The sequence below is a fragment of the Siphateles boraxobius genome, unplaced genomic scaffold, assembly GCF_051911475.1.
Source record: "Siphateles boraxobius isolate OS27281-9 unplaced genomic scaffold, OSU_SipBor_1 18, whole genome shotgun sequence".
Lineage (NCBI taxonomy): Eukaryota > Metazoa > Chordata > Actinopteri > Cypriniformes > Leuciscidae > Siphateles > Siphateles boraxobius.
Window position 1 is genome coordinate 8,842,024 of NW_027508788.1, and position 26,992 is coordinate 8,869,015.

The 26,992-nt window shown below is 39.4% G+C and overlaps 1 protein-coding gene across 4 annotated transcripts in view; it reads right to left on the bottom strand.

Moving 5' to 3' along the window:
• Positions 1–26,992, bottom strand: part of ankhd1 (ankyrin repeat and KH domain containing 1) — a 60,555-nt gene that overhangs the window by 12,815 nt on the left and 20,748 nt on the right. Inside the window, exons 2-15 of one of the 4 annotated variants that reach the window (XM_077233267.1) lie at positions 20,539–20,692; positions 12,645–12,801; positions 12,219–12,366; positions 11,120–11,267; positions 10,736–10,969; positions 6,109–6,203; positions 5,779–6,016; positions 5,359–5,550; positions 5,163–5,272; positions 4,968–5,055; positions 2,433–2,560; positions 2,182–2,325; positions 1,868–1,970; positions 108–980 (exon numbers count right to left, since the gene is read on the bottom strand). In XM_077233267.1, the coding sequence (XP_077089382.1) occupies positions 108–980; positions 1,868–1,970; positions 2,182–2,325; positions 2,433–2,560; positions 4,968–5,055; positions 5,163–5,272; positions 5,359–5,550; positions 5,779–6,016; positions 6,109–6,203; positions 10,736–10,969; positions 11,120–11,267; positions 12,219–12,366; positions 12,645–12,801; positions 20,539–20,692 (2,812 nt within the window). Of the gene's footprint in view, positions 1–107; positions 981–1,867; positions 1,971–2,181; positions 2,326–2,432; positions 2,561–4,967; positions 5,056–5,162; positions 5,273–5,358; positions 5,551–5,778; positions 6,017–6,108; positions 6,204–10,735; positions 10,970–11,119; positions 11,268–12,218; positions 12,382–12,644; positions 12,802–20,538; positions 20,693–26,992 lie in introns of all 4 variants that reach the window. The other 3 variants (XM_077233269.1, XM_077233268.1, XM_077233266.1) reach the window with 3 other exon arrangements.

A 26,992-nucleotide genomic window follows, 5' to 3' on the forward strand; every position in this document is an offset into this window, starting at 1 on the left:
AACCAAAAGACGGATTGTTAGCCAATAGCAATTTAGGTATTTAATTTCTTATCACTGGTTGTCATCCTAAAGGGACGCAAAGGCAGCCCTTGTTGCAGTGAGCTTACCCGCCATGATGTCATCAAGTGTATCTGTGAGCGTTTGTGCGGGTGTGGCGACCATGAGTCCATCGGGTGCCTGTGTAAGAAGCCCCGGCCCCAACCCTGTCAGCTGCTGACCTAGCAACACCCTCTGCAGGTCTGGGCTGCTGCTTCCCGGGTACTCTGCGTTACTGAAGTCTGTGGACTGCTGCAGGGCCAGAGGCTGGATGGGAATGAAGCTGGTCTGCAGAGGGGGACTCTGGAGGGCCTGGTTCTGAGGTGGCGGAGGTGGCGGCGGGTGCGTTGCCTCTGTGTACAGGATGGGATCCACTCGTGGCAGCTTGGCACAGTCAACGTCATCTTCATACTCGTCCTCATCTTCGTCGTCCTCATCCTCATCATTGGTAGGGGAGGGCCTGTGGTCCTCCTCTCTGCAATTAACCTCACTTTCGTTGTCGGAGCCCAGCTGTGTGGTCTGCAGGGGCAGGGGGGTGCCGGGCATCTCCACCCCTGCCGCCTGGCCCAGCTCCTCCTTGAGCCCCTTGGTCTCCATGTATTCTTTGGTGAACTGCTGCTGCGTCTTCAGCTGCAACTGCCGCTCCACCTTCTGCAGCTCCTTCAAGATCTTCTTCTTTTTCTGCACCTGCTCTTCACGACTCTTCTTTAGCTCCTCGATCTTGTCTTTGGTGAGCGGCTCACCCTGGATGAGCTCGAGTGACTGCAGCTGGGCCTTCTCGATGGCACTGATGCGCTGGCCCAGCTCATTCAGCTTGCCCTCAGTCTCCTCTACGATGCACTCCAGAGGCTGGTACGAGTGAAAGGGCGGCAGCAGGTCAGCGTCTAAGCCACCCGAAGCCACAGAGTTGCTCTGAAGGGAGCTCAGCCTTTGCTTGGACGCACCTAAGAGAAAAAACAAACTAATGCTCAAACCAAAAAGCTGATATTAACCAGACATCATGCATACAGTGCAACTCATCAACACAGTCTAGTTATTCTACTCAACTGAATGCATTTCAATTCTCATGGGCCCCCCTTTACACAAGAGATTAACAAAAAATTAATATCTTAAGTTTTTTATCTGGACTGCAGTAAGACTTTCATTCCAATACATCTAAAGCATGAGAGCAGTGTTTGTTGTCTTTTGTTGAGAGCAGGAGAAACAGCAACACAAACGCTTTAGCGTCATGTATACGATAATGTGCCGGATAAATAAGCGTGCATATTACTTGCCTATCTGAATATGGATGGCGAAAATGCATTTGCATTTACAACTACATCAAATATTCAAAATCTAAAACCATCTTCAAATGCTTAAAGTGATCCTGTCACAATGCATCTAGAGTGCCTTTTAACATGGCCAAGCATTATTCAATTGTGATATGATCACAGAAAACAAAGTGGATTCTTCATCGTGAAATGGCAGGAATTGATACAATAACAGTTCATAAAGGCTACGTTCACACTGTCAGTCCAAATACAAATATTTGTGGATCCAACTGGAATCTGATCTAAATAAGTGACTGTCCTTGTGTATCGCAACTGTTCAGATCCGATTTGTGTGTTATGTAGCACTCTTTCATTGGTTTCTATGGCAATGATGTGCTAAAAGACACTTTTTTTTGCCATTCACACTTGCTAAGTGTGATTGGATTCTGAATTGGATATGCACAAAAATCAGATTTGCACTGACAGTGAACAATAAGACTATAGCCACTTTGATAAGTGGTACTTGAGCAAAACATCCAGTTAATTAGAATAACTTTACTAGAAATTCTAGTCAAACTAACCTTTGCTTGTAACGGGTGGGGGCGTGGGGATGGTGGAGGGCACTCTGTCTGGCTCCTGGGGGGGCACCACCATAGCCAGGGCTTGGAATGGGACTCGAGGGGCCTGCACGTGAAACAAAATTAACAATTATTAAATAATTTTATTATATAATAATTATGTATAAAAAAACTATTATATAATATACATTCGTGTTGCATGGACTCAGCTCTCCACAAATTGGTAATTTAATCTCTCAAAGCATTAGGTAAATTAAAGAGGGTAATTTGTAGTGATGCTTAGATTGTTGGATAGTGTAAAGCATGTTTCTGCTCACCTGAGAAGTGTCGTGAGAGGGCGGTGTGAGTTGGGACATATCTGGGGCAGGGACTGACAGGATGTTGTTTGGGTAGTCTAGCAGATATGACACCACATTAGTGTGACCACCTTTAGCAGCTTCAATCAGCATTGTGGAGCCATCCTGTGAGTAGAAGAGAAACTCTGATTAACACAGGGGACTGACCAAAATTTGTGTGACCACATATCACCAGTTAGCATCTGGGCACTGTCATTCTCTGGAACCCTCACCTTCAGTCTGTGGGTGGGGTCAGCACCATGGGCCAACAGCAGCTCCACCACAGTCAGATGGCCCCCCGCACAAGCCAGAGAAACCACTGTGTGATCATTGTTGGCTGTGGCTCTATTAACATTAGCACCTGCAGACAAAAGTGTGGGGTTGAATTTTAAAATACAATGTAAAGTAAGAAACAAAGGGGGCAGAAGCTGACATAAGATGTAATTCATCATTTGATAGTTAAAAAAAAAAAATGTTGGTATCTAAAATGAAATAACCTCATTTATTATAATGCATGGTTATATGGGCCATAAACAACGAAAACAATAGCTGTGTTCCAAATGACGCACTATACACTATACACTTCTACACTACGTACTCGACCGTATAGTGTATGAACTTTATATGTTTATTTTGTCTTTCAACATCGGAGCTACGCAAGTAAAGCTGCGACAGTTAAGTGCGTGAAGTGTTCAACGTTTCTCGCTTCGTTTTTTCAGTTAAATAAGTGCATCATCCGGGTACTTAAAGTGCACTTTTTCCTTTTTAGATTTTCAGTGTAATCCACTACTCACACTATTTAAACTACAAAATGGCGCAGAAAACTGCACAAGCACACGATTTGGGACGCACCCATCAACTTTTTTGTGGTAAGGCCAGTGAAAAGTTTGACAGGGCAAGTACAAATTTGAACCACTGGCCAATCTGGGCCAGAAGAAAAAAACCTTAGCGTTGAGCACTGAAATATTTAAAAAAAGAAAACAGCTACCGTATTTTCCGCACTATAAGGCTCACCGGATTATAAGGCGCACCTTCAATGAATGACCTATTTTAGAACATTAACTGTATATAGGGCGCACCGGATTATAAGGCGCATAAGATACTGCAGTCAAACGTTTGACTGGGTTTGCGTTATGCATCCACTAGACGTGCTAAAGGGAATGTTGCGAGTGCGCAGCATCGGAGGCAAGGCATTTATTAGTAAGCGTGAGCGCTCTGGGGCGGGCACGTAACTTACATTCGCAGCCTGACTCATACGAGTATTCATGTGCGGCGGCTCGCTGACAGCAACAGCTGGCTGTTTTGAATGAAACGACCCGGTTAGTGTGAACGGGGAACGCTTTATGAACATTCTGTGACGCGCGAGCAGCGCTGGGGACAGTGTGTCTGTTCGTATGTCTGTTAGTAAGAGTGAGCGCTCGTGAGCAGGCACGTGACTTACACACATAACCTGATTTATACAAGGCTTAACTGGCGGTGTGACAGAGCAGGCATAAGATGGACACGAGCGCTAGTTTGCGGGCGAATTTAATAACGCGGAGCTTTATTAACCAATTGGTCCAATTAACCAATTGATCCATATATAAGGCGCTCCGGATTATAAGGCGCACTGTGGTTTTTTTGAGAAAATGAAAGGCTTTTAAGTGCGCCTTATAGTGCGGAAAATACGATAGTTTAAATTGTGATAATATGTGTTAAAAAGTATTTACTTGATCAAAATAAAGTAAAAACAGAGTCATGTTGAGCACTAGAAACTGCTTTGAACAAAAAAACTACTATTCAGCTGTTTTAATGTGACAAAAACAGTGATACTCAATTGTTTATTTGCAGTTGGGATGAGCAACCTGGCATAATTAAAGGGCCTGTTTACACCTGGTCACGTCATGCGTTTATACGGATGGGATAGCTATCCGATTGTGAAAAGACCAGGTGTAAATGCTCTCTGAAACGCTTTCGAGACTTAAATTTAAATTGTAAGAGTTAAATCCAATCACTGAAACCACTTCAGGAGGTGGTCTGACACACATTCCAGATGAAACTGGACAAGTGTAAATGCATCTGGTTGTTGAAACCACATGCATAATTTTTACTTCTCCGGAAAAGTAAAAAAATAAACGTGAGAGCCCGTTATAGGCTATATGACATTTTATAGTCAGATATGACAGCGCTAATGCAACACGCATCGGATGAGTAGCTGAGTATCTCTTCAGCAAGCAGATGCGCAAACTGCCACAAATGAAAAAGTCGCAGACGCTCAAACACAATCACCTTCATTAAAAGTAGTCAGACTAAATTATCTTACCAGTGCTGATGCCGCGCTCTCTCCTATTGCGGTCTTTGATCTTGAAATTAGCTGATGATAAATAAAATGCAGCTCATATCTATTGCTTTCGTTGATGTGAACTCCGTTAAATTTGCATATAGCGGCGGAATTGAAGATTGGATTTATATTCATTTTGTGGAGACACATTTATATGGCCATGTAAATGGAACCATTTTAACAAATCAGAGATATTCGATAAGTAAAAACACATGAAGTGACCAGGTGTAAACAGGCCCAAACTATTAAACATTTAACATGAAGTGACCCCATGCATTTGCATGCATGAAGTGACCCCAAGTATTTTTTTTACACCAAACTGGTGTCACTGATGAATGTTCGCTATGCTGATTGGAAAGACCCAATTCATTCATTTTTTTTTATCATCATATATTGTCACTCTCATTGATTGTTTGTTGCAGCCCTAGTTTGGGACGTCACAACTTGCCTTTGCTGATGAGAAACTGCACAGTGCACAGGTGTCCTGCTCTGGCTGCTTTCATCAGTGGAGTCCTGCCTCCTTCTGATTCATGTTCCTGAGTAACAAAGAGACCAGTCACCTCTAAACAGGCTTCAATTGTATAAAACTCAAAATGAAAAAAAGGAGAAATAAATGCAATGGTAAATCAGGATATCCACAAACCAGGTCAGCCCCTGTTTGCAGCAGCACGTCGGCGACATCTGTGTGTCCATTCTCACACGCATATGTCAGAGCTGTGTCACCCGTGGCTGTTGTGGCGTGGACATTAGCTCCTGAACAGAGAGAGAAAAGCCTGTGAACACATTACATCATGCAGGAGAAAGAAATTAGAAGAATTACATCCAAAGCAAAGCCTTACCTGCAGCCAACAAGTATTTGACCAGTTCCAGATGCCCCTCCTGTGCAGCCTCCATGAGTGGGGTTGAGCAACCCAACTCAATGTCCGCCCCAGCTTTGATGAGGAAATCAGCCACCTCTAGGAAACCTCCACAACATGCTAGAGTCAACGCAGTCTCCTGCGTTTCCTCTGTCTGAGCGTTAATATTTGCACCTAAAACCAAACAATAAAGACCAATTTTCAGTTTGTGAACAAGAGTGAACTTGCAAAGGAAACTTAACATTCAGATAGTCAGAGTTTGAAAAAAGACAGTTTTAACAATGCAAGCATTGTATTTTTAATTTATCCCTTTGAGATAGTATTACTTTTTAAAATGGATTCTGGTTGTTATTGACTTAAATCCTAAGAGCGAAGTCTACGAAAGTGAGATGACCCCAGTACCTTGTGCCAGGAGCAGTGCTACCATCTCTTCATGGCCCTCACGAGCTGCCTCCATCAGTGGAGTGTAGCCCTCATCATTCACTTCTTCCAGGTTGGCCCCCCTCTCGATCAGAAGTGCTGCCAGCTCCACGTGACCCCCGCAGGCAGCCAGCGTTAGAGGCGACTCAAATGAGTCTGCAGGCATGTTTACCTGTGCCCCACTATCCAATAGCAGTCGTGCCACCTCCACATGCCCATCCTACGCAAGACAACCATGAGAATAACTCAAAAGGCCAGCACAAACATCAGAGGAAGTGTCTAAAAGACTGTGAACATAAAAGCTGGTGTTACCATGCAGGCCTCCATGAGAGCAGTGTGCATCTCATCTGTCTTGTGCTCCTGGTCAGCTCCTGCTTCTAAGAGAAACCGGACCATGTCCAAGTGCCCTGAGGAACAGGCAAGATACGGTCAATATTACTCCAAAATGTACCAAACTGATATATTACTGAATATAAAGTTAAGCATACTATTTCAGTGAGCAAAATTTACATGCAAATTATTGTCCATATGAGGTCTATATTCTGGTTAAGACTTTATTATGAAAGGACAGAAATAACATGCTCCACAAATACTGGAATATTCCGGTAGACAAGTTTAAGGGTTCTTTTGATGAATAGAAAGTTTAAAAGAACTGCATTTATATGAAAAAAGTGTAACATTGTCTTTACCGTGACTTTTGATCAATGCTAAATGAAAGAATTTCTTTTTAAAGAAAAAAAAAAAAACCTTACTGACCCCAAACTTTTGAACGGTACTGTACACAGCATATTTCAAATAAACTAAGATATGAAACTTTTTTTCTTGCTATTCTCTACTAGAAATACTCTTTATTACAATGCCATTAGGCAAATTGTTCTTGTATTTAATTATCACCACCCAGATTTACCTTTGTTTCAATGTGGAGGTAAACATGAATGATCAAGTTAGTGGATTTTCTGAAAAAGCTTTTTACAACATACAAAATTCAAATTAATACAGGCTACTTCATCATTTACATTTCTAAGTTCTTAGTCTGATTGTTAGTGCATTAACCTGATACCCTTAACCAGAATAGGAATCTTTGCTGATTATCTTATGCATGTAAACAGTAGGGTTTGGCGGTATTAAAATAGCAACGGTATCAGTTTCAATACCGTCATTTATTTATTTTATTTTTAAAATGCAATGCACTATAGGAGACAAGGATTAAATATAATTAATTTAATGCCTAAAAATGCTTATGTGTGGTTGTCATCACGTGACAGTATGAAGGAGAAAGAGAGTGAGGTGGGGGGCAGATAGCAAGTTGCACACAGTGTGACCTGTTCTCGAAGAAGAACACGACTTCTGCAGTTTGGCAGTATTTATTCGAAGATCACCTGGTATGATTCGATTATAATTTTTTGAAAATTGCACCCCTCCACCACATGCATGCACACACATGCATGTATAGGCTACACACCTATACAGCGGAGAGGTGTGACGCTGAAATATAAAAAAAACTTTAACATGTTTCATATGTATGTTTAATAATATAATATTATTTTTTTAATTTCATCTATGTTGATTATATGAAAAGGGAACCGCATGAGATGAGTAAGATAGGATCATAAGATGCCCAATATATCGGAAAACATTTGGAATGGGTCAGACATGATTTTGACCACTTAAGTTGACCACGGGAGAAAATAACATTTTTGCGGGAGCTGGACAAAATCTTGCGGGAGCGGGACAAATCCGTCCCGCGCAGATCTCTAATGGACAGCTTTTAGATTCATTATTGGCATCACCACCCTCCGGTTACATGAACGTGTCACCGCATCAGAACCGAGAACATGGGGATTTTTTTATAGACAATAGCATAACCTATTCGATATTCCATACAGGGTTCCTGCACACTTTTTAAAGTAAAATGTAAGTATTTTTAAGAACTTTTTAAGACCTGAAGAAATCAAAATTAATACCCCGTACATTAGGGGTGTGCAATATTGACAAAAATGTATCTCGATATTTTCAACGTTTTGTTGATAATAATTAGATGATATTTTACTTATTGTGTTTTTGTGCTGGTGCAATGGCTGGTATAGGCCTGTTGCTGACAGCAGAATCACGAAGATATTCATATTTTTCATATTCTATGCAGTGGTCAGTTCACAGCAGTGACAGAAATGATTAATTAATGTGCAATATTTGCCACCTTAAATTGACTTCAGGGGCATTTTCACCTATATATGGACATTTTTTCTAAACTTATTTAGAGTTATGCATCCCCTTTTATGTCAAATACTAACATTCAAATTATTCAAATTAAATTATACAGTAATTATACTAATTTATACAATAATACTTAATTACTAGGGCTGTAGCGATACACTAATCTCACGATACACGATATTCAGCTCACGATACGATATACATCACGATATTCAGCTAACGATGCGATTCGATATAATTCGATACATCATTTACATCATTTTCTGAAAGATTTAAAGGGGACAGAGTGATTTTGGTGACATCTTGTGAGTGTTCCATTTACTTGGATTGAATTATTTGAACTGAAAACTAAAAACTTGATTTACACAATATATGTCTCTGACTGGACAAGTTTAAGTTATTCATTCAAGAGCTGTGAGTGCCTTTTGTTGTTTGATTCACATTAATGGCTCCATCGTCAGCAGGTTTATTAGACGCTGCCCCTTTAAGACCGAGTCCAGATCTAATAGGTGACTGATGCACCATCATTTTCTCCTAAATATTTACGTCCATTTAAGACAAACTGTTTAAGTGAATAAACTGTTTCAGTGAATCTCATAGCTGGTCATTTTTATATTATTATGTATATTTGATAGTTTAGATGCGCACATGAAGCCCAAAGTTAAGTAGCCTATACTTTTCTTCTCTCTTTGCAGTCCATTTCGGAGCGCCCGTCGCCTTGTGAACAGCGTCTCTTGCGCAGATGTTTATGCTTTTAATAGCTCTTTTAATGATTAAACGCGTCCGCAAATTAGCAACAGTAGAGGCTGCATTTTACAACAATCACCGATCATGCTTTTTCTGACGGTATGTTTGGGTTTTAGGAAGACACGACAGCGCATCGCTGTGAAGGGAAGGAAGTTGCTCTAGACATAATGCAGTTAGTTTGGTTTCATCTCAAATATCTTTTTATAATCTCTGAAAGCCGGATCTAAAATAAAATTAGAATATTATCCCAGATCTAAAGTGTAACCACGTTTGAATGTTTAGTTCTGTCCTCATTGTGAGTCATTGAGCAGGGCTGTAGTGTCGTGTTGTGCGCGTGCGCTGTGGCTCCGCGTGAGAGATCGGTCTGTCTCACTTCTGGACTGCGAATAGCAAAGTTGCATCACAGACAAATGGTTTAATATTATTATATATAGAACTGGCTGGCGAGATAAACATGTTCAAGATTACGTCTTTATATCAATAATAAATAGTAGCCTACGTGTATTTTCTATTTTCTCCAGTACCGACAGCAGAACCGAAAACGTCCAAGCTTTAAAGCGAATGGGGGTAAACACGGGGTATTTGCATGGGACTTGTGTATCTATACTCGCAGCTTAAAAATCAATACTTTCTTGAGAAAAAAAATATCGATTTATATCGCAGAATCGATAAAATTGCTCAGCCTTATTAATTACACAATTATACATACCACCATTACCAGTCAAATTAAATAATTCAATCAAAATCCATCTTTGCAGTGCAGAGGTGACACAGAAGCGGCATCAGAAGTGGCATTAATATTTACAATCCATGCTATGAGATTTTTTTTTTTTTAAATCAATATTCAATATTTAAATATGAAATGATTTCTAATTTAATGTTTTAATTAAAGGGTACTTTAAATATGAAACTAAAACCGCCAATAGGCGGGGGCAAGTCACTGTCTTAATAAGCGAGTTGAGGGAGTCATTCATTCAACCGATTTGTTTACGGCTGATTCATTCGGGAAAGAAACAAGTGATTGTTCATTGAATCGTTAAAATGACTCGTTCAAAACGCGGATTTCAGTCAAGAAATCATCGCTGTCTGTTGCATTGAGACTACGGTTTCACTTTGAAATTCTAGTCGGCAAAATAAAGGGAAAACTAACAATATTGACAATATGGTGTCTAAAAAGTAACTCACAATGTTATTTTTTTTTTTAATTTAACTATTGTATAACAAATATCACACTTGTGCACGGGAAAACGGCACTCTTACTGATGTGATATTCTAATATAAGAACATATGATATAAATATAAGACAAAAACTAATTTGGGGACATACCTACGTATATCTGCACACATCACGCAGTGAAAGCACGAGAGACAAATGCGATGTCAGCTCACAGTGCCTCATACATCGTTAAAACAATGATTACAATATCATAATAGACAATACACGTCGCACATAAAGAATGAACTTACGACTGAACTGACATTTGCCAACTTTTTCTCTCCTCTCTCGCGTGCAGGAGACGGGCGTTATTCTGCCGCGAATGTGATGCGAATTGTCACGTGAACAAGCAAATCCACAAAGATAGAATAATAAAAATAATAATACTACGCTAATTAGATAGTTTTAATTTGGAAAACATTTAGATATGTCAAAGTCGAAGTGGCATCTAAAATTTAAGACCTTTCATAAGTAAAAATAAGACTTAAGACTTTTTATGGCCTTATTTAAAAAAAATCTTAAGACTAAGGATCCGCGGGAACCCTGCTATAATAAAAATAACTAATCGAATATTCAAAAATCGTGACTCATCCCTAGGCACAAGCCAACAGTTTGGTTACGTCGTCTGAGCCTTATGTCATAATTTTTAATTAGTCACGTGGTAATACCGTATACCCCATTAAAATAGGGAGGAGGTTTGACAAATCAAAATTTGGATACCGTCCAACTCTAGTAAACAGTCTATGATACAATGAGACGCACCTTTATAGCAGGCGAGTGTGAGTGCGCTCTCCTTAAATTCGTTGGAGTGTGTGTTGATTCCAGCGCCATACTCCAGGAGCACACGAGCGACCTCCACGTGGCCTGCACTGGCAGCCTCCATTAACGGAGTGTGACCATTCTCATTATGATCCTCAATGTTAGCACCCTCCTTTAGCAACACCTTTACTACATCCAGAAAGCCTCCTGCACACGCATATGTCAAGGCTGTGTTACCTGCAAGAAAGGGCAAGGCAATGGATGAACAAGGTGTGTTTGCTTGCACAAGAGTGAAAATGTCCTCTACTCTTTTTGGCACATTTCATCCCACTTTCATTTCACACTGTTGTTTTTATTTATTAAAAAAATGGTAGTATATCGTTGTACCTGTCGAGGACTGCGCGTTAACGTCGGCTCCGTGCACTAGGAGCAGTTTGACGATGTCAACGTAACCACCGCTTGCAGCAGCCATAAGTGGCGTGATGTCTCCTTTGATCCCTCTGTCCTCCACGTTAGCATGCATGGCCAGCAAGACCTACAACCCCAAATTCAAATCAACAGACATTCTTCTCAGATAACCACAGTACATGCTTCAATTAAAACTGAAAATTAAAGCATGCAATTTCTTCACCACTAACAGCACCATAACCAATTGCAGTCAGGAATGGGACGATTGGTCTGGAAATAGGGTGTAAAGTTTGTTTGTTTAAAAAGAAAAAAATCTATTTAAGGTATAAATATAAAAGGATAGTAGCCTTGATAATACTTAAGAATCTCATATATCATAAGATAATAAAGAGGGACTAGCCAAGACAAGTGTATTTGTATAGCACTTTTACAATACACACGTTTTTCAAAGAAGCTTTACAAAAAAATCATGACGTTAATGTTTATAATATCTTGATATCGTCATGCCTTACAGTCGCATATAGAAGATAAGAGCTGGGCGATAATATATTTTACATTTTGGGACAATACAAGCAGTTGAGATTTGCTATACAGTATCAAACTCGGTCCAACTTTATCCACATGCATTCTGAACACTCAAACTATATACACACACAACATATATATATATATATATATATTTATATATATATATATAGCGCTAAAATAGATATAGATAGATGTGACAATTTATAGATATACAATTTATAGATATACATTTAGCAATGATATAAATAATGTTGCCGAGATCTGCTAACTACCTGTTTGTCTTGAAAAAAAAATGGTAGAATGGAAATGTTTCTTAAATTTATTTGAATTCTTTAAGTTCAGTTCAATGCTGCTTCAAGTGCAGAAATTACACACACGCACACCTTAACTTAACATTTCAATTATTTATTTGATTTTAATTATTTAATTTTTTTTAATCATTCATGCATTTGACAAGAGGTTGTTTTGGCTGTTAGCAACTGAAAGGAAAGCTTCAGGCTTGGAAATTTGGTAGCACAAAACACTAAGTGTCCGAGTCTGTACACGGTACCTGTGCAAGCTCATAGTATCCAGCTGAGCAGGCCAGACACAGCAGGCTCTCGCCCTCCTCAGTGTGTTCGTTGACGCTGCGTCCTTCGTCTAGTAGCTTCCGTACCGCATTCACGTCGCCGTCCGAGCAGGCCTCAGCCAGGCTACGGCTAAAAATAACCAGACTACTACAATTACTGCGACTGTGCAGGCGAAGCTAAGCTAACTACTCTAACTCAAGGAGGAACAAGAAGGCTCATACTTGTGTCTAATTAAAGAGGGTTCAAATATCAAGTGCACTTTAAACATTCAGACAAAGCTTAAAACACATTTAATATTGCTCAGCTTTTAGCTTTAATGTAGTAATTCTTGCTGGTTGAACATGAGTGTTGCATCATAATGTGTGGGCACAGGAGAAGTAATTGTATGTGTGAGAAAAGATGCCTACTTGTCGGCCTGGCTGGCGTTGAGTGTGTTTTCGGCCCTCATGCGGGTGAGGGCGGCGGCGGCCTCATCCAGCGCGCAACTCACTGACGAAGTCAGGCGGCGTAACACCTCTGGATCTGCAAAGGCTTTGCCATCGGCAGTGGAGAGTTTACCAATGCCTGCAGCATCCAGCCCCACACCAGCACCACACGCCATCCAGCAAGAACAAACGCATCCATGGTTAGTACAGGCCCAACACGCTCACACACAGGAAATACAACGGTGGGTTAGCCAAATTCACACCATGCAGTTTTAGTAAATATGACCTTATGTCTAAATCTAAATTTCAAAGCTCCCACAGAGTTTCAGAATGGCAAAACACTATAAATGCTCAAACAAATTATCATGATTTTCCCGTAAAATAAATGATATTTTTTAGAGGTTGACCGATAATGCATTTGTTGATACCAATAACCAAGGTGGGGAGAAGAAAATTTCCAGTTTACTGGATGCTAGATTTAAAGTCCATATTTGAATGCGTTGTTCCTTAGTTATTTCTATAGCCCTGTATGCCAATAATGGGGCAGAGACTCAGTCCAAAATGCATGCAGTGTATTTTGAGAATACAAATCCCAAAAAGATAATTCTGTTCTCAATGTGATGACTAACTTTAAAAAGGACCAAAATACAGCATACTTGAATTCTAAAATATCTTTGCTACCTGCGGCACTCAAGCAGATAAATGGTTGTCAATAAACAGGGTTGTCCCTATCGATTGGCAATCAAGCATGCTGGAAATTATTTTGACTATGCAATTTCCATTTTTATTGTGAAATTTTAAGTAGGCTCGTGCCTGCAAGTGCAAAGATGATTGCATAAATGCGTCTGTGTGTTGAGTAAGTGTAAGGCCTTGTATCAATAGGTGTGTGTGTGTGTGTGTGTGTGTGTGTGTGTGTGTGTGTGTGTGTGTGTGTGTGTGTGTGTTTGTACACGAGCAGTGAGAAAACATGAGAATAGCAAGCTTATATAAACTAGTGCTGGGTAATGCCAGCTACCTCACAATACAACACACATCAGTAGATTTAAGAAATAGTTCCTTTAAGAAATTGTTCCTTTTATTAAGCAGGGATACATTGATCAAAAGTGGCAGTAAAAACCTTTATAATGGTTACAAATATTTATTTTTCAATCAAATACTTTTCTTTCTAGTGATGTCACTAGGGCTGGGTAAAAAAATATTGATTTCTCGTTTCTCATTTTTACAAACCGATATTGATTCTTAAATCCCAAGATTCGATAAGGATAGTCATCCTGTTTTCAGTTACTATTGATATGAAAAAGTCTCAGATTTCAAATTACGTCCATTTTCTTACGAAATTCAAAAACAAATACCGTTTTGGCACTGTGGCGCAGCTCAGCTCAAGAGAAGCAGTAGCGTGCAGCACACATGATCTTCTCTTCCGCCTTAATATCAGTTACAGCGCAAAATAAACATGAATGAGCATCTGAAAGTGTATTAAAAGATAGAGTACGACGAAATCAGTATCGTCATATGGAATCGCTCAGTGTTTCAACCGTGGAAATACATCAGTGAAACAGCTTGTAAACAATGTCATGTGACGACACATTTACCTCAGAAAAACCATATCCAGTGACCATAAACTGTCAGCTAGAAAAATTAACTGTAGAGAGGAGCATTTTGCTAAATATATGCACCATATAACATATTCATTTTAATTTTTTATGTTCTTCAATATTTAATGCATGTTTGAATAAATCTGGCAAGTTTTTTATGACAGCCACCATTTAAATGTTTATATTTCATATAACTTTATTATGAGAAAAAATAAATAAAAGTGCAATTTAAGTGTTTGTATACAAATCAGTTAATTTTTACCTTCCATATTATAGTACGCTAGTGAAAGCATAGTAGGCCTACCGTTTTGTGGCCGTTTAATGTGTCGTGACAGATTGCCTCAGTTAAAGCCAAATTCAAATCCACCAACATTAATCTACTTCTGACTGCTTTGTCGGACAAAAATGTGGGATTTTGATTTGTCAGATCGCATGTCAATCAAACTCCCTGCGAAGGATGAATTGAATTGACGCTAAAAGTGAAAGTGAAGTGCTGCCGCACCAGCTTATTATAAGCGATAAAAAAAATAAAAGGGTTTTGTTTCCAAATTAGCGCCAATTCAGAGCACAATAACAAAACAGTGCTGCTCCGCACGACCGCACCATTATGCATGCCCGGGCAAACGCGCGCATTTTACGTTTGCCTTTAAATTAGTGATTTAAAAGCCCACGCCGGTGATACCGGTATTACCGGTGTTGTCACACGTCGATTAACCGGTGGGAAAATATCCTCACAGTCACATCCCTAGTGTAGCCCATTTAAATCGGTTTACGGCTATACTGCGGGAATTTCTTGCTTTTTGGCTGTGGTTAGAAAAAATCCATAACGTCCCAGCCCTACCAGTGAGTATGCTGGCCATGAGAGATCTGTGATGTTTTCAGCTTCCTCAGGATCTCGTCACGGTATCTCTGTGCATTCAAAATGCCATGAATAAAATCCACCTGTGTTCGTTGTCCATAACATACGCCTGCCCATACCATAACCCCACCTCCACCATAGGCCACTCGATCCACAACGTTGACATCAGCAAACCGCTCACCCACACAATGCCATAAACGCCGTCTGCCCTGTACATTGAACACCGGGATTCATCCGAGAAGAGAACACCTCTCCAAAGTGCCAGACGCCATCGAATGTGAGCATTTGCCCACTCAAGTCAGTTACGACAACGAACTCCAGTCAGGTCGAAATCCCGATGAGGATTACGAGCATGCAGATGAGCTTCCCTGTGACGGTTTCTGACAGTTGGTGCAGAAATTCTTTGGTTATGCAGCAGCTGTCCGGGTGGCTGGTCTCAGACGATCTTGGAGGTGAAGATGCTGGATGTGGAGGTCCTGGGCTGGTGTGGTTACACGTGGTCACACGTGGTCTGCGGTTGTAAGGCCGGTTGTATGCACTGCCAAATTCTCTGAAACGCCTTTGGAGACGGCTTATGGTAGAGAAATGAACATTCAATGATTGAAATTAACAGAAATTAACCCGAAATTTGTCCTGAAAATCCACACGATTGCAAATGTGAAAATTTTATTCAACAGTTCACAATCAAAAAGGTCCTATTAAGCGATGTACATCTTAAACACAGTATTGTCAATATTTTTTGCTCTTTTTTGCAACAAAATAATAGTTCAAATGAAAGCCACAGCAGAACTGTTGCGTTTAACAAAACGGTGAACGAATCTGCGGCTTTAAATGAATCGCGAGAGTCAATAATTCAATGACCATCTATAAATAGACGTGTTAAAGTGAGGATAAAAATATAGATGAGAGCAGATCTAGACACAGCAAACAGGATTTGCAAAACATACAAAAAAAGTCTTAATTTTTGCTTTAAGTTATAAAGGCTATTTTCAGCAGAAATCGGTCAACCTCTAAACTGTCAAACAAGGGCCATTTACACCTTGAAATGTGTATGCTATGCACCATTCCCAACCCTCAAATTTTATTAGCAGGTTGTTTTTAATTCCACCTTGGATTTTCATGAAAACGGTTGTATTTGAGCATGTACCACTAGCCAACCGAACAGTGGTAGATTTCAAGTGATTTGACCTCAACCAGGAAGAGCAGTATTTGCTTTCCTATGATGACGTAAAACAGATAATGCTTGTGGTAGCAGGTAAAACATGTGGTATAGATGTGTTCAGTGACAATAGTGTGGTTCAGGTGGAATGAAAACACGTCAAAACATGTGTAAACAGAAGGTAACTATACAGGATAACAGGCACACAATTAATAGCAATACAGACAATAACAAAGCACACAGAAACAAACGAACAGACAGAAAAAGACACACGTTCACAAGCTCTGCACAGATGGAAAAAGCAATAGTGATGCTCATGGACACAGATGAAGACACACACACAGACAGTACACAAGAGTACTAAAGGCCAGTGCTGAGTCATGAGCGATGCTGCTGCTGCTGTATGGAAATCCATTGTTGCCACTAATCTCCCCTTTGGTTCCTCTGCGAGATAACCATCCGCTCACGGAACAGGGCAAGCTAGTGTAGAGAATCAGGCCTAACACGCTAGGCCTCAGCCAAACAAACACACACAACATCACAACACAGACTAGCTCAACAGAACATGGCACCAGTTTTCGAGTTTATAATAAAACAATTATAAAATGTTATGCACACAAACAATGTGACACTGACCCTGAGTCCATCAGCACCTGTATGCAACAAAAGCTCACAGTGAGCCATAAGGAGAAAAAAAACACTACAGAATGTAAAAATAAACCGGTTTAAGGATTTGCAGGGCTATATTAAGTGCTAGCTCTCTGTATACAGATATTTCTGTGTGTGATCTCAAAAAACCTCTGTGCTGCTCAATCAGTAGTAGATCTATTTATACTGTAACCGTGAGCTTTTTAGCCGAGAGACCCAGAAACAGCGCTTACTTTTTGTTCATAATAAAATTTACATTTAAGAGAAACAGATTAGCATTGTGGCTACACTGTAGTTTTGAAAAATAACTGCTTTTTTGTTAGGGCTGCAACTTCTTGCAAATATTTTGAAAATCTATCAGTCTGTAACAACCATCTACAATGTTAGTAAATAACTCACATGAGAACAGATTTCACGCTAGATGAAAATTTTTTTTTAAATATTTAATTAGCCAATGGCTAGTAAATTGAAGGATTTCAGATGCCTGTGATTGAGTTAGAGGCAAAAAATAAGTTTAGCACAGACACAAATTTCTTTGTTGCTTGGCTGAGAGCACCAACTGTGTTGCATTTCATGCACCGACTGTGCAAGCACGGATTTCACAGGACGTTTTAGAGTGGTATGTTTTTCTTATACATTATAGATACGATGTTATGACCTTTGTCGGAAAACTACAAACCATAATTGATCACAAAAACATGGTTAATTCTCCAATTCTAAAAGTGAAAAAAAATATTAGGACTCCTTTAAACATTCAATCACAAGAAGCAAAAATAACTCGCACATCCGAAACGCATACCCAGAAAGCCGAGTCTTGACAGCATGCAAATACTGAATTGATCTCTTTCATGTCTTCTTGAAATCGTGTAAGAAAAATAACCATATTTAAAACTTTATCGACTAAAATAATTAGCTTCTGGCAGACGGCCGTCCGCATCGATTTATGGAATATGGATATATTTCTTAAATTAACGCATCACTTCACTTCAGAAGGCCTTTATTAACCCCCAGAGATGCATGGAGCACTTTAATCATGAATGGATGTGCTTTGATGGACTTCCAAAGACATACACCCATTCACTCCCATTATAAAGCGTGGTAGAGCCAGACATTACCAAACTTTAAGCTTAACAGGTTTAAATTTTCATTTGTGCCGCTTTCAATCAAATTAATGAATAACAACGGATAAGGTGTGTGTGTGTGTGTGTGGTAGTAACATTATTGTTATAGGATGTGTAATGATAGGGCACTGGTGCAATATTATGCATGCGTGTATGTGTATATATGTGGGTATGTATATGTATGCTATGTTATAGTTGATATCGTAGTATGCAATTGGGAATTGTGCAATACAGAAGCTATTGACTACAGTACGAGTTAACAGCAAATGTGCAGTTGTCGGGAGGGGGTGTGATGCAGGTTTTCTTCTCTTTTATGTGAATGTGAGGAAAGTAGTGGGGGGTATTGAGTAGGGATGTGAATTTCTGCCAAAAATGCCATTCGAAAATCGAGGAGCAAAAGTCGATTATCGTTCGAAAATCGAAAAAAAACCAGAAAAAAAAACCGCACACTCACAATGACAGAAAGAGAGGTCAATTCCATCTTTAGCGATTTGTCATCAAACAAACTGTTTATTAATTGAACAAGTAACATGTTTTCGTCGTTTTTAACATAGTTAACATAGAAGAAAAAAACAATAAGCACGACAGTCTGTTTTTGCATCGCCAAACCAGATGCTCGTTAGATAAAAAAATAATGTCATATATCATAATTTTATGCGAACCTGCCTTGTTACTGCAATAGCCTACTTTTTAAACACATTAGTTTCAATCAAAACTATTCGTGTGATGCTACTGCGCAATACACACACATTACCGCGGGATGGATGGTGTTCATTTCATAAACAATGGTAGCTTATTTAATGTAGCCTATAAATTAATGCGTTCAAAAAACGTATAATGTCATCATACTTGTAGTAGTGCTATCGTCGCGTAATAATCTGTTTGGTTGTAAAATGTATTACCTGAATGAAATGAACTCGAATGTATCGTCCTGTGGAATCATTCATTCACCGACAGCATAAGAAGATGTTCAACTAGGTCTTCATCGCTAGCAAAAATATTTTGCATTTGCAGATTTGCTTTCACTAGACTAAACTGTAACTGTTAGGCCCACGGCCACTTCATCCAACGCTCTTGATGTTCTTAAATCTTCCTGTTACGACTCCGAGTGTGAATTGGAAGCGCTTCAGAGGATTCAGTGCGTGCAGGAAACTGAACAGACCATTCAAACTGATTTGTGAACCGATTTAGACAGATCTGCCAACTTGTTTGATGAAGTCTTTGAACAGAATCGACTCAAAAGAGTGATTCATTTGTGAATTGAGCATTGCTCATGCCCATAAAACAGATGCAGCGCGCTTGGAATAAACTATGCATTTAACAGCATGTATTGCATAAATAAAGTAACGAGAGGAACGTCGCCCCAACGTAAGGAAGTAAATGTAGCCTACTTTGTAGACTGTTACTACCATAGACAGTAAAGGTTACTACCCAACTCTGTTGGGAGCAGAGTTAACGGTCACGGTGCTCTTCTTCTGTTGTTTGTTTACACTATGTATAAAACACTGGTATCCTATCGCGCAGTAGGGGGTTTCATTCATGTTAGTGGCACCTTGTGTCCCCGAAAGGAAAATACCCTGCTGCGCGATCTGTGACAGTTGGCGCGCCGTCAATTATGACACATTGGAATTGCGCGAAAATATAACGATATTCGGAAAAGTAATTTTATGATCGAATTTCGAACGCAGTTCGACTATTCGAAGATCGCGACTCATCCCTAGTATTGAGTGTGGTTGTGGGATGTTAAATGAAGTACTGAATGGGATAATTTAAGAGCATGTTCTGAGTTGTTGTGTGTTATGCGTAATGTGATGTCATTGTTCTTTCGAATGCACAAGACGAATTTCTCCAATAGGAGACAATAAAGCCTTATCTTAGTTCTAAATTTTGAAATAATAACTTTAAAATAAACATGTTCCTTATGTTCAATTGTTTTAGCACCTGGTGTGTGCGCGAAAGTCTGTCAGGGGGAGTGGGGGTGGGTGACGTATTTAAAGCGGTTTAAATTCCTTGCTACCAAAAATACACTATCAATTACCAATCGCTGTTTACACTGAAAACTTTCACTTGCCACTTCCACCTGTCCCAGACAAACTGACAAGTGTTAATGTCGAGCCCTGTGTTCGTTCATGATTATTTTTGTGCTGTAAAGATGAACAGGTGATCAGATTCTACGCTGCCACTTGCTTGAACTGAGGCGCTACAGCAATCTGTGACTGTAAAGCAACATTACAGCGCAGAAAAAGATAGAGACAGATCGAGAGACGTCCTATGGTCTCACTCCAGTCTCAATGTGAAATTAGCCAATTTCAAATTATTATTGTGAATTTTATTGTACTAGCAATTTGCTCTAAAACACAAGAAACGAAAGCATATCTCATGCTCAGCACTGTGTAGACACGTTAAATAAACAAGTGTGAGCACAGGCATGCAGAGACACAGGATAAATCATTAGGCTTAATGCGATCACATCAGGGTTGGCCGGAGGATGTACCTGCTGCTTCTAGTAATGCCTCGAGCCGGGCCTGTGTTTCTGGGTCTACTGTTCTGAGGTCGGCTCCGTCTGCTGCGCTGGATAGGAGAAGCTCTGAAGCGGTCTTTAGTACGGGGTTATCCAGATCCTCCTGGTCTAGTATGAACGATTCCACCTGCATGGAGAGAGTCAGTGTCAGCAACTGTATGCTTATATTTAGCAAACCAGAAAAGAAAAAAAAGAAAAGGATGTGGTCTTGCACATTTTTTAGATAGCAAAATAAACTCAAAAAGCAACTTCAATTAGAAGGAAATATGGTTTTAAAATTCTCTTCCGTGTAATGGGCAGCATGTGTGTCTATCAGAATCCGCAGACTGTGGCCTGAATTGTGAAAAATGAATATGGTCTGCTGTGCTCCAATGAACACCGTGACTCCACAGTGTGACAATACCATACATCAAGAAGTGCTGAAGTGATACAAGAGCTTCACACTGATCCTCAGATACAAAGTAAACCATTCCCTGACTGAGACCAGCGAAGTCCAGTTGTTTCTGGTAAAGAAACAAAACCTTTAGTCACCCTTTAGTCAAACTTCCAGCTGAATGAACGACATTGCAAGTATTTAAATCTGATTAATTGGAATATAAACATTTGCTCAGAAAAGACTCTAAAGTAAACAAAAGCATTGAATAAACATGACAGTGAAAATATGCATATGGACTATATGCCAGAAACCTTTGTCAATGTGTCTAAGTAGACATGTATTGCATCTGAATTATTATTAATTATGTAAACACGCGGGGGGAAAAAACATGTCTCGCATTTTTGCTGTATTTTTCTTAAACACTGTTAAGTTAAATGTAGTTCATCTTTGAATCACACGTCTCGACAACCCTACATTCTTTGTAGAGACACCGACGTTCTTTTGCAATGTCCAGCTGTCTTTGAAAACAAAACGTGACCGGTGCTTTTAGCTCATGCATTTTGTATGTGTGGTTTGTCACCTGCAGTAGCAGCTGAAGCGTTCACAGAAACATGCTTAAGCTCAACTAATACTTCAGTTTTGAAGCAAACAAAAGAATACTTCCCTTGTACATGTTCCACTCAATAATCGGTACATAATGCTGATGTCCATGCACAAAATCAGTGTGCAGCCCAGTTTTTGCGTCCATGTGGACTTGCACGCTCAACTGTGCAGAAAAAGTAGTATACTTAAGTCTTTAGGGTATTCTTACAGCCGCGTTTCAAAGTATAGGCTACTCCATATTGAAGATGAACGTACAGAATACATGCATTTAGGCACATGCTATAACAATGACGCACGCTGTATGCATACCCTAAAGTATGCATAAAAACCCAGTAACACTAGAAGCTATGGCTGGGCGAAATGTAAAAAAAGCATTTTATTGATAATTGCCTTAAAAAATACTGCGATATCCGATTATATTGTCTACCCAGGCCGGCCCCAACACGGCCAGCTGGAGACAACACTACGGACATACACCGTTAACAAGTCATATTGAGTTTGGCTGCACTTTATCAAATGATAGCCTGCGATTTAGTTAGTTTAAATTTATGATTGAAACGTTAAAGGTTTTACCTTGGTTAGTTTGTGCTTAAACTAACATAACAGCAAAGCTAATGTTTTATGCTCGTGGTGCTAATGATTTCCACATTGTTCTTTTCGTCTCTGCATTTGAAACGCATTTCGTTTCGCGAGGAGAAATAGACAGAACTGAACCCCAATTTGGTGATTGTACGAATGGTGAATGCAACAAGCAAACAAACAAATCCACAAAGAAAGAATAACAAATAAAATGTATGCTAATTAGATTAAATTTGGAAAGCATTAAGAGATGTCTAATTCAGAGTGTCAGCTAAAATTTAAGACCTTTCATAAGTAAAAATAAGACTTTTTATAGCCTTAAACTCTTAGAACCCTGCATATATCGAAGTGTAGCGGATTATTGAACAATTTTGGAATTTGTTCTATCCATCAGCTGCTGATTGGATTTTGAGATGTTGATGTTGCACTGAAAAATAAATGCGAGCTTGCAGTTGATTGTGGAGGAGCCGAGTTTAAGTGGACTAAATTATTGGAGAAGTCTGTCATAAAACAAGAACGCTTATCGCGCAGCCATGTTCTGACAATAAAGGAGTAATTTTAAACTACAATTAACTGTCTGGTTTCAACAACGTTCATTTCGGAGCAAAAAAATCAGCCTTTAAACTCAAAAGAAATAAAGATTTGACATTTATCGTGATTATTAGGGCAGTAACAACTAACCGATAAAATAGATAATCTATCAATAAAATCATTGACAACGATTTCAATCGATTAGTCGCGTCTGCCCACTGTGCACAGAAAACATCCGTCAGTCGCATTAAATTACAGCACTGAATAACGCATGTCTATGCACAAAATGCATCTAAAAATAGTGGAGGAAAGAGTGAGCTGCTGCTGGAAAGGTATGTAATCCAAGCTGCTCAAAAAATGAGAATTCTTTATTTTAAGCTTCAAGATAATGCATAAGCGTGATGTTTAACATGACTTGCCCTGTCAGGCGCCTTGACAGATGTGTGTGCTGTTTAATAATGCGTAATGTTTCCTCAGCGCAGAACTTTACTTTGACCGTTATATCCTTATCTGTAAATGTTACAAATTCACGCATTTTGCATGAAGGCTCGACCTGACAGTCTGAGTTAAACTTTAGACTTTACTGAATGAGCCCCAGTTTGTGAAAGGGCGCGCCAAACAAACGAGATGCATTAGAGAGGGAGACTATTAATATTCAGCACAAAAATATTCATTTGGCTTAAATATTTGTTGTTGAACGTTAAATTTATGTTTAAAAGTCAAAGTGTAATTCCAGTATTTTATGAGAGTGGCAACTGAAAAGGGATAACAGCATGTAATTAAGTGTAAATGTAAAACGTTTCTTATATTTACAGGATAAAGAAATTACAGTAACAGGTGCAAAGTGAATGTGAATTACTGCAGAACATTCCTCTTATCGGTTAACACCGAGTTTGTGTTTTATTGTGTGTTTAAGCATTTTTCGATTCACCCTTCTGCATTAAAATCTAGCGCCACTTTGGCTTCTATGAAGTTGAAGGGAAAAAGGACCTGGACAAGAGTCACACTTTATGCAAGTAGGGCTCCAGGACTGCGATCAATTAAGCGACAAGAGTTGTCCAAGTTGTCCAATTGATTGGAGCTGCAACTTCTGTTACATACGAGAACCATCAAACGAAACGAAAGAGAAATGAAACAGCGCTATCCATTTGAGCTAAGCAAAACGTTTAGTGCGAGCTCAGAACAGCTTTACCCATGGGCTGATCTCAGTCACGCGACACTGCTATTACACAGCGCTGAGAGATCCAGTGAGAAACCGTTTGAATTCACAGCAAAATAAATAACATTGCAGCGAGATCTAATTGGAAGCATTCAAATTTGTCGCAGAATTCTGTTATAAACCACACAGGTCAGATCAAACAGCGCCGACGTGGAAAACAGGACAAAACATGCATTTACAAAACAGAGTGAATTTTCTTGGTGACTTTAAGGTGTTAAAATGTTTATTCCATGAGCTTCTAAAACAATAGTGCTGCTGCACATGTTGTGTCCCCTTGAACAGGGACAGGTAATTAACACAAATGAGGGCACCAGTCACAAAGTTCACATCAGCCACTAGGCCCTCTCTTAAACGCAGCTGGGAGAAAAAGCTGCATGCTATTTAGGCCCTGAGCCTTTCAGCCTTTGAATTACTGTAAGCATTAAGATGAGCTGATCAGCGAGTTTCCCCCCTCCCTCTTCTCTCCCTGTGCCCTTGACCTCCACACACCTCCCTTAACACCCGCAGGGAGGGTAGGAAATCCCACACTGTGAGGTACTGGGAGGAACTGGGCTGCTTGTTAGCGTAGGCAGAAGCACATTGATGGCTACAAACCTGGGCAGGCTAGACCAGCACGGTGATCTCAAAAGCCATCAGCAGAGAAGTAAATCAGTTTTCAGAAAGTACAGGTGTACCGAAATTTTTATTAGAGACAAAAACTACTCGTCTTTTATGGTTAAAAAAAAAAGTACTTAATTTTCAAAAGTCAACGAATTTGCGACAGCTGAATGTTGTGTTTCTGAGTAACATGTAATTTAAGTAGAGATGCACCGCTTACAATTTTCTATGCCAATTTTGATTTCTCATGAGTTTGGCCTGCCGATACCGATTTGAGCCGATTCCAATTTAATTTTTTCTAACCCCTTTACAGCAAACACAAATATTTATATTCTCTCTTTTCTTTAATAGAACATTTTACATAGAACATTTGAACAAATAAAAGAATATTGAACTATATAAATTATTACTCCTGGTGTTGGAAATTCACACATATCTAAGTGCAGTGTTATGGTATGGAAGAACCATTTTCAATTCCTATATTCAACTATACAAAAATGTGATACATTTACTTATTTAGGAAACTAAACTTCTGTATGAAAACAGGTATATAAAAAAAAAACTAAATAAAATATATAAATGGCAAAAAAAACTAAAAAAAATATAGCCTTGCAGTATAAAGATATTTCTCAGTGAACATCCTACAACATGTTGGTTTTGACAGACATTATGCACAATGCAGAATAATTCTGACATTCCTGATTTTTTTTAAATTCTCGTCTGATCTTTTTTCTCATAATTATGTCAATAGATGAAGTTAAATCAGTGATCTTGAGATGAGAAGATATTCCTAAACTTAATTTCCATGACCGTTTCAGACATTTGTGATTACCAGACTAAAGTAATAAGCCACAAAATTTTACCAAAGTTAAGAATAATATAAATACACAGGTGCTTCAAAGCATCCCCTAGCAATAAAGCTACAACCTTTAAAACTTACATGGAAAGTGAGACGCATCAAAAGTTCAGCCAGTTCCAACTCAGCAAAATTGAACTTGGATCCCATGACGGTCACAGACCAAGATGGATAGATAGATCGATAGTACACACACATACACACTCAAAAGTTTGGAGTCTGAGATTTTTGTTTTTTTAAAGGGGCCATATAATGCCATTTTCATACAAGTTAATTTGATTCTTTAGGGTCTAAATGAAAAGTTTGTAATATACTTTAATTAAAAATTTCCGTTAGTATTGTAAGACGACACTAATTTTAACTGGTCAAAAACAGCTCTGTTTTCAGCACGCCATTTCAGTGCATATGCCTTTAAATGATAATGAGCGTCGCTCACTCCGCCCCTCTGTTCTGCGGGCGTTCATAACAGCTTTATGACCACACCGCACCTGGAGTGTTTCCTTGACAACAGTTAAGGGTATAGGAAATAGAGCTTAGATCGGGCCCAAAAAATCAAGCCCGACCCGAGCCCGTGCACGTTGTGTCCGAGCCCGGCCCGGCCCGACACATTAACTGTAATTATGAGCCCGATTTAAAACCGACCATTTTTAATATGTGGGCCGTTATAACCAGGGGCGACGACAGATCTTTTTTAACGCAGGTGCTGAATGGGTGCTAGACCATTGACAGTGTGGAGCTGCGCAATTATATATATATATATACTATTAATAAATGTGCAAAAATTGGCCACTTAATATTTAATATTCAATTATTTTAATTATCACAATGATAGTTTTAATTTTATTAAATTGAACAATTAGTAAATTCGGTGACAAGCGTGCCGAGAATTGATTTAATTTCATGATGAGATGCTCCAGTTCACGTGCTATGGTGAACACGGCTCGCCGGCGCCTCCATGTCATGAATATTGCCTTCTATATTTGCTTCTTATTAATGCTTCTTCTTCTTCAGGCAATTGGTTGATGAAAAATGTATTAAAATTAAGATACAATTTATACAAAACGAAATTCACTTTAAATAAAGGCTTTCTACAAAACAAAACAATGAAGTGGTCAAAATCATGCCTGAACCACTCCATGTCTCCTGATATTGCGCATCCTCCTATCTACTCTGTTCACTTTCATAATCAACATAGATGGAAAAAAATAACATTATAATATTTTAATAAATATGAAACTAAATGCACTTATTTAATGGCTACAACACATACAGACTCTCTAGCAGCGCGCCGCATTTGGACTCAACAAAGCCAACACATGTTGTCACTGCCCACGAGTTTAAAATATTTCCATACCTCCGACTTTCCTTCATACTTGCTCAAAGTTAATTCTCCTGTTTTAATTTTTTTCTTTACTTCTTCAAGCTCCATGTTGCACTTAAGCTACACAATACAGCACAGCGTGCGAGTGGAGGAGACGCTGCGCGTGACACGTGACGTGCTTGATCAAGGGCCCGACCCGACCCGAGGATAGTGGCGGGAAATATCGGCCCGGCCCGCGGGTCGGGTCGGGCTCGGGCAGAGAATCTAAGCTCTAATAGGAAAAAAATGGCAGCGGGAGTCTCTGAGGAGGACACATCTGTGCAACCGTATCAGTTTGAACCGGAG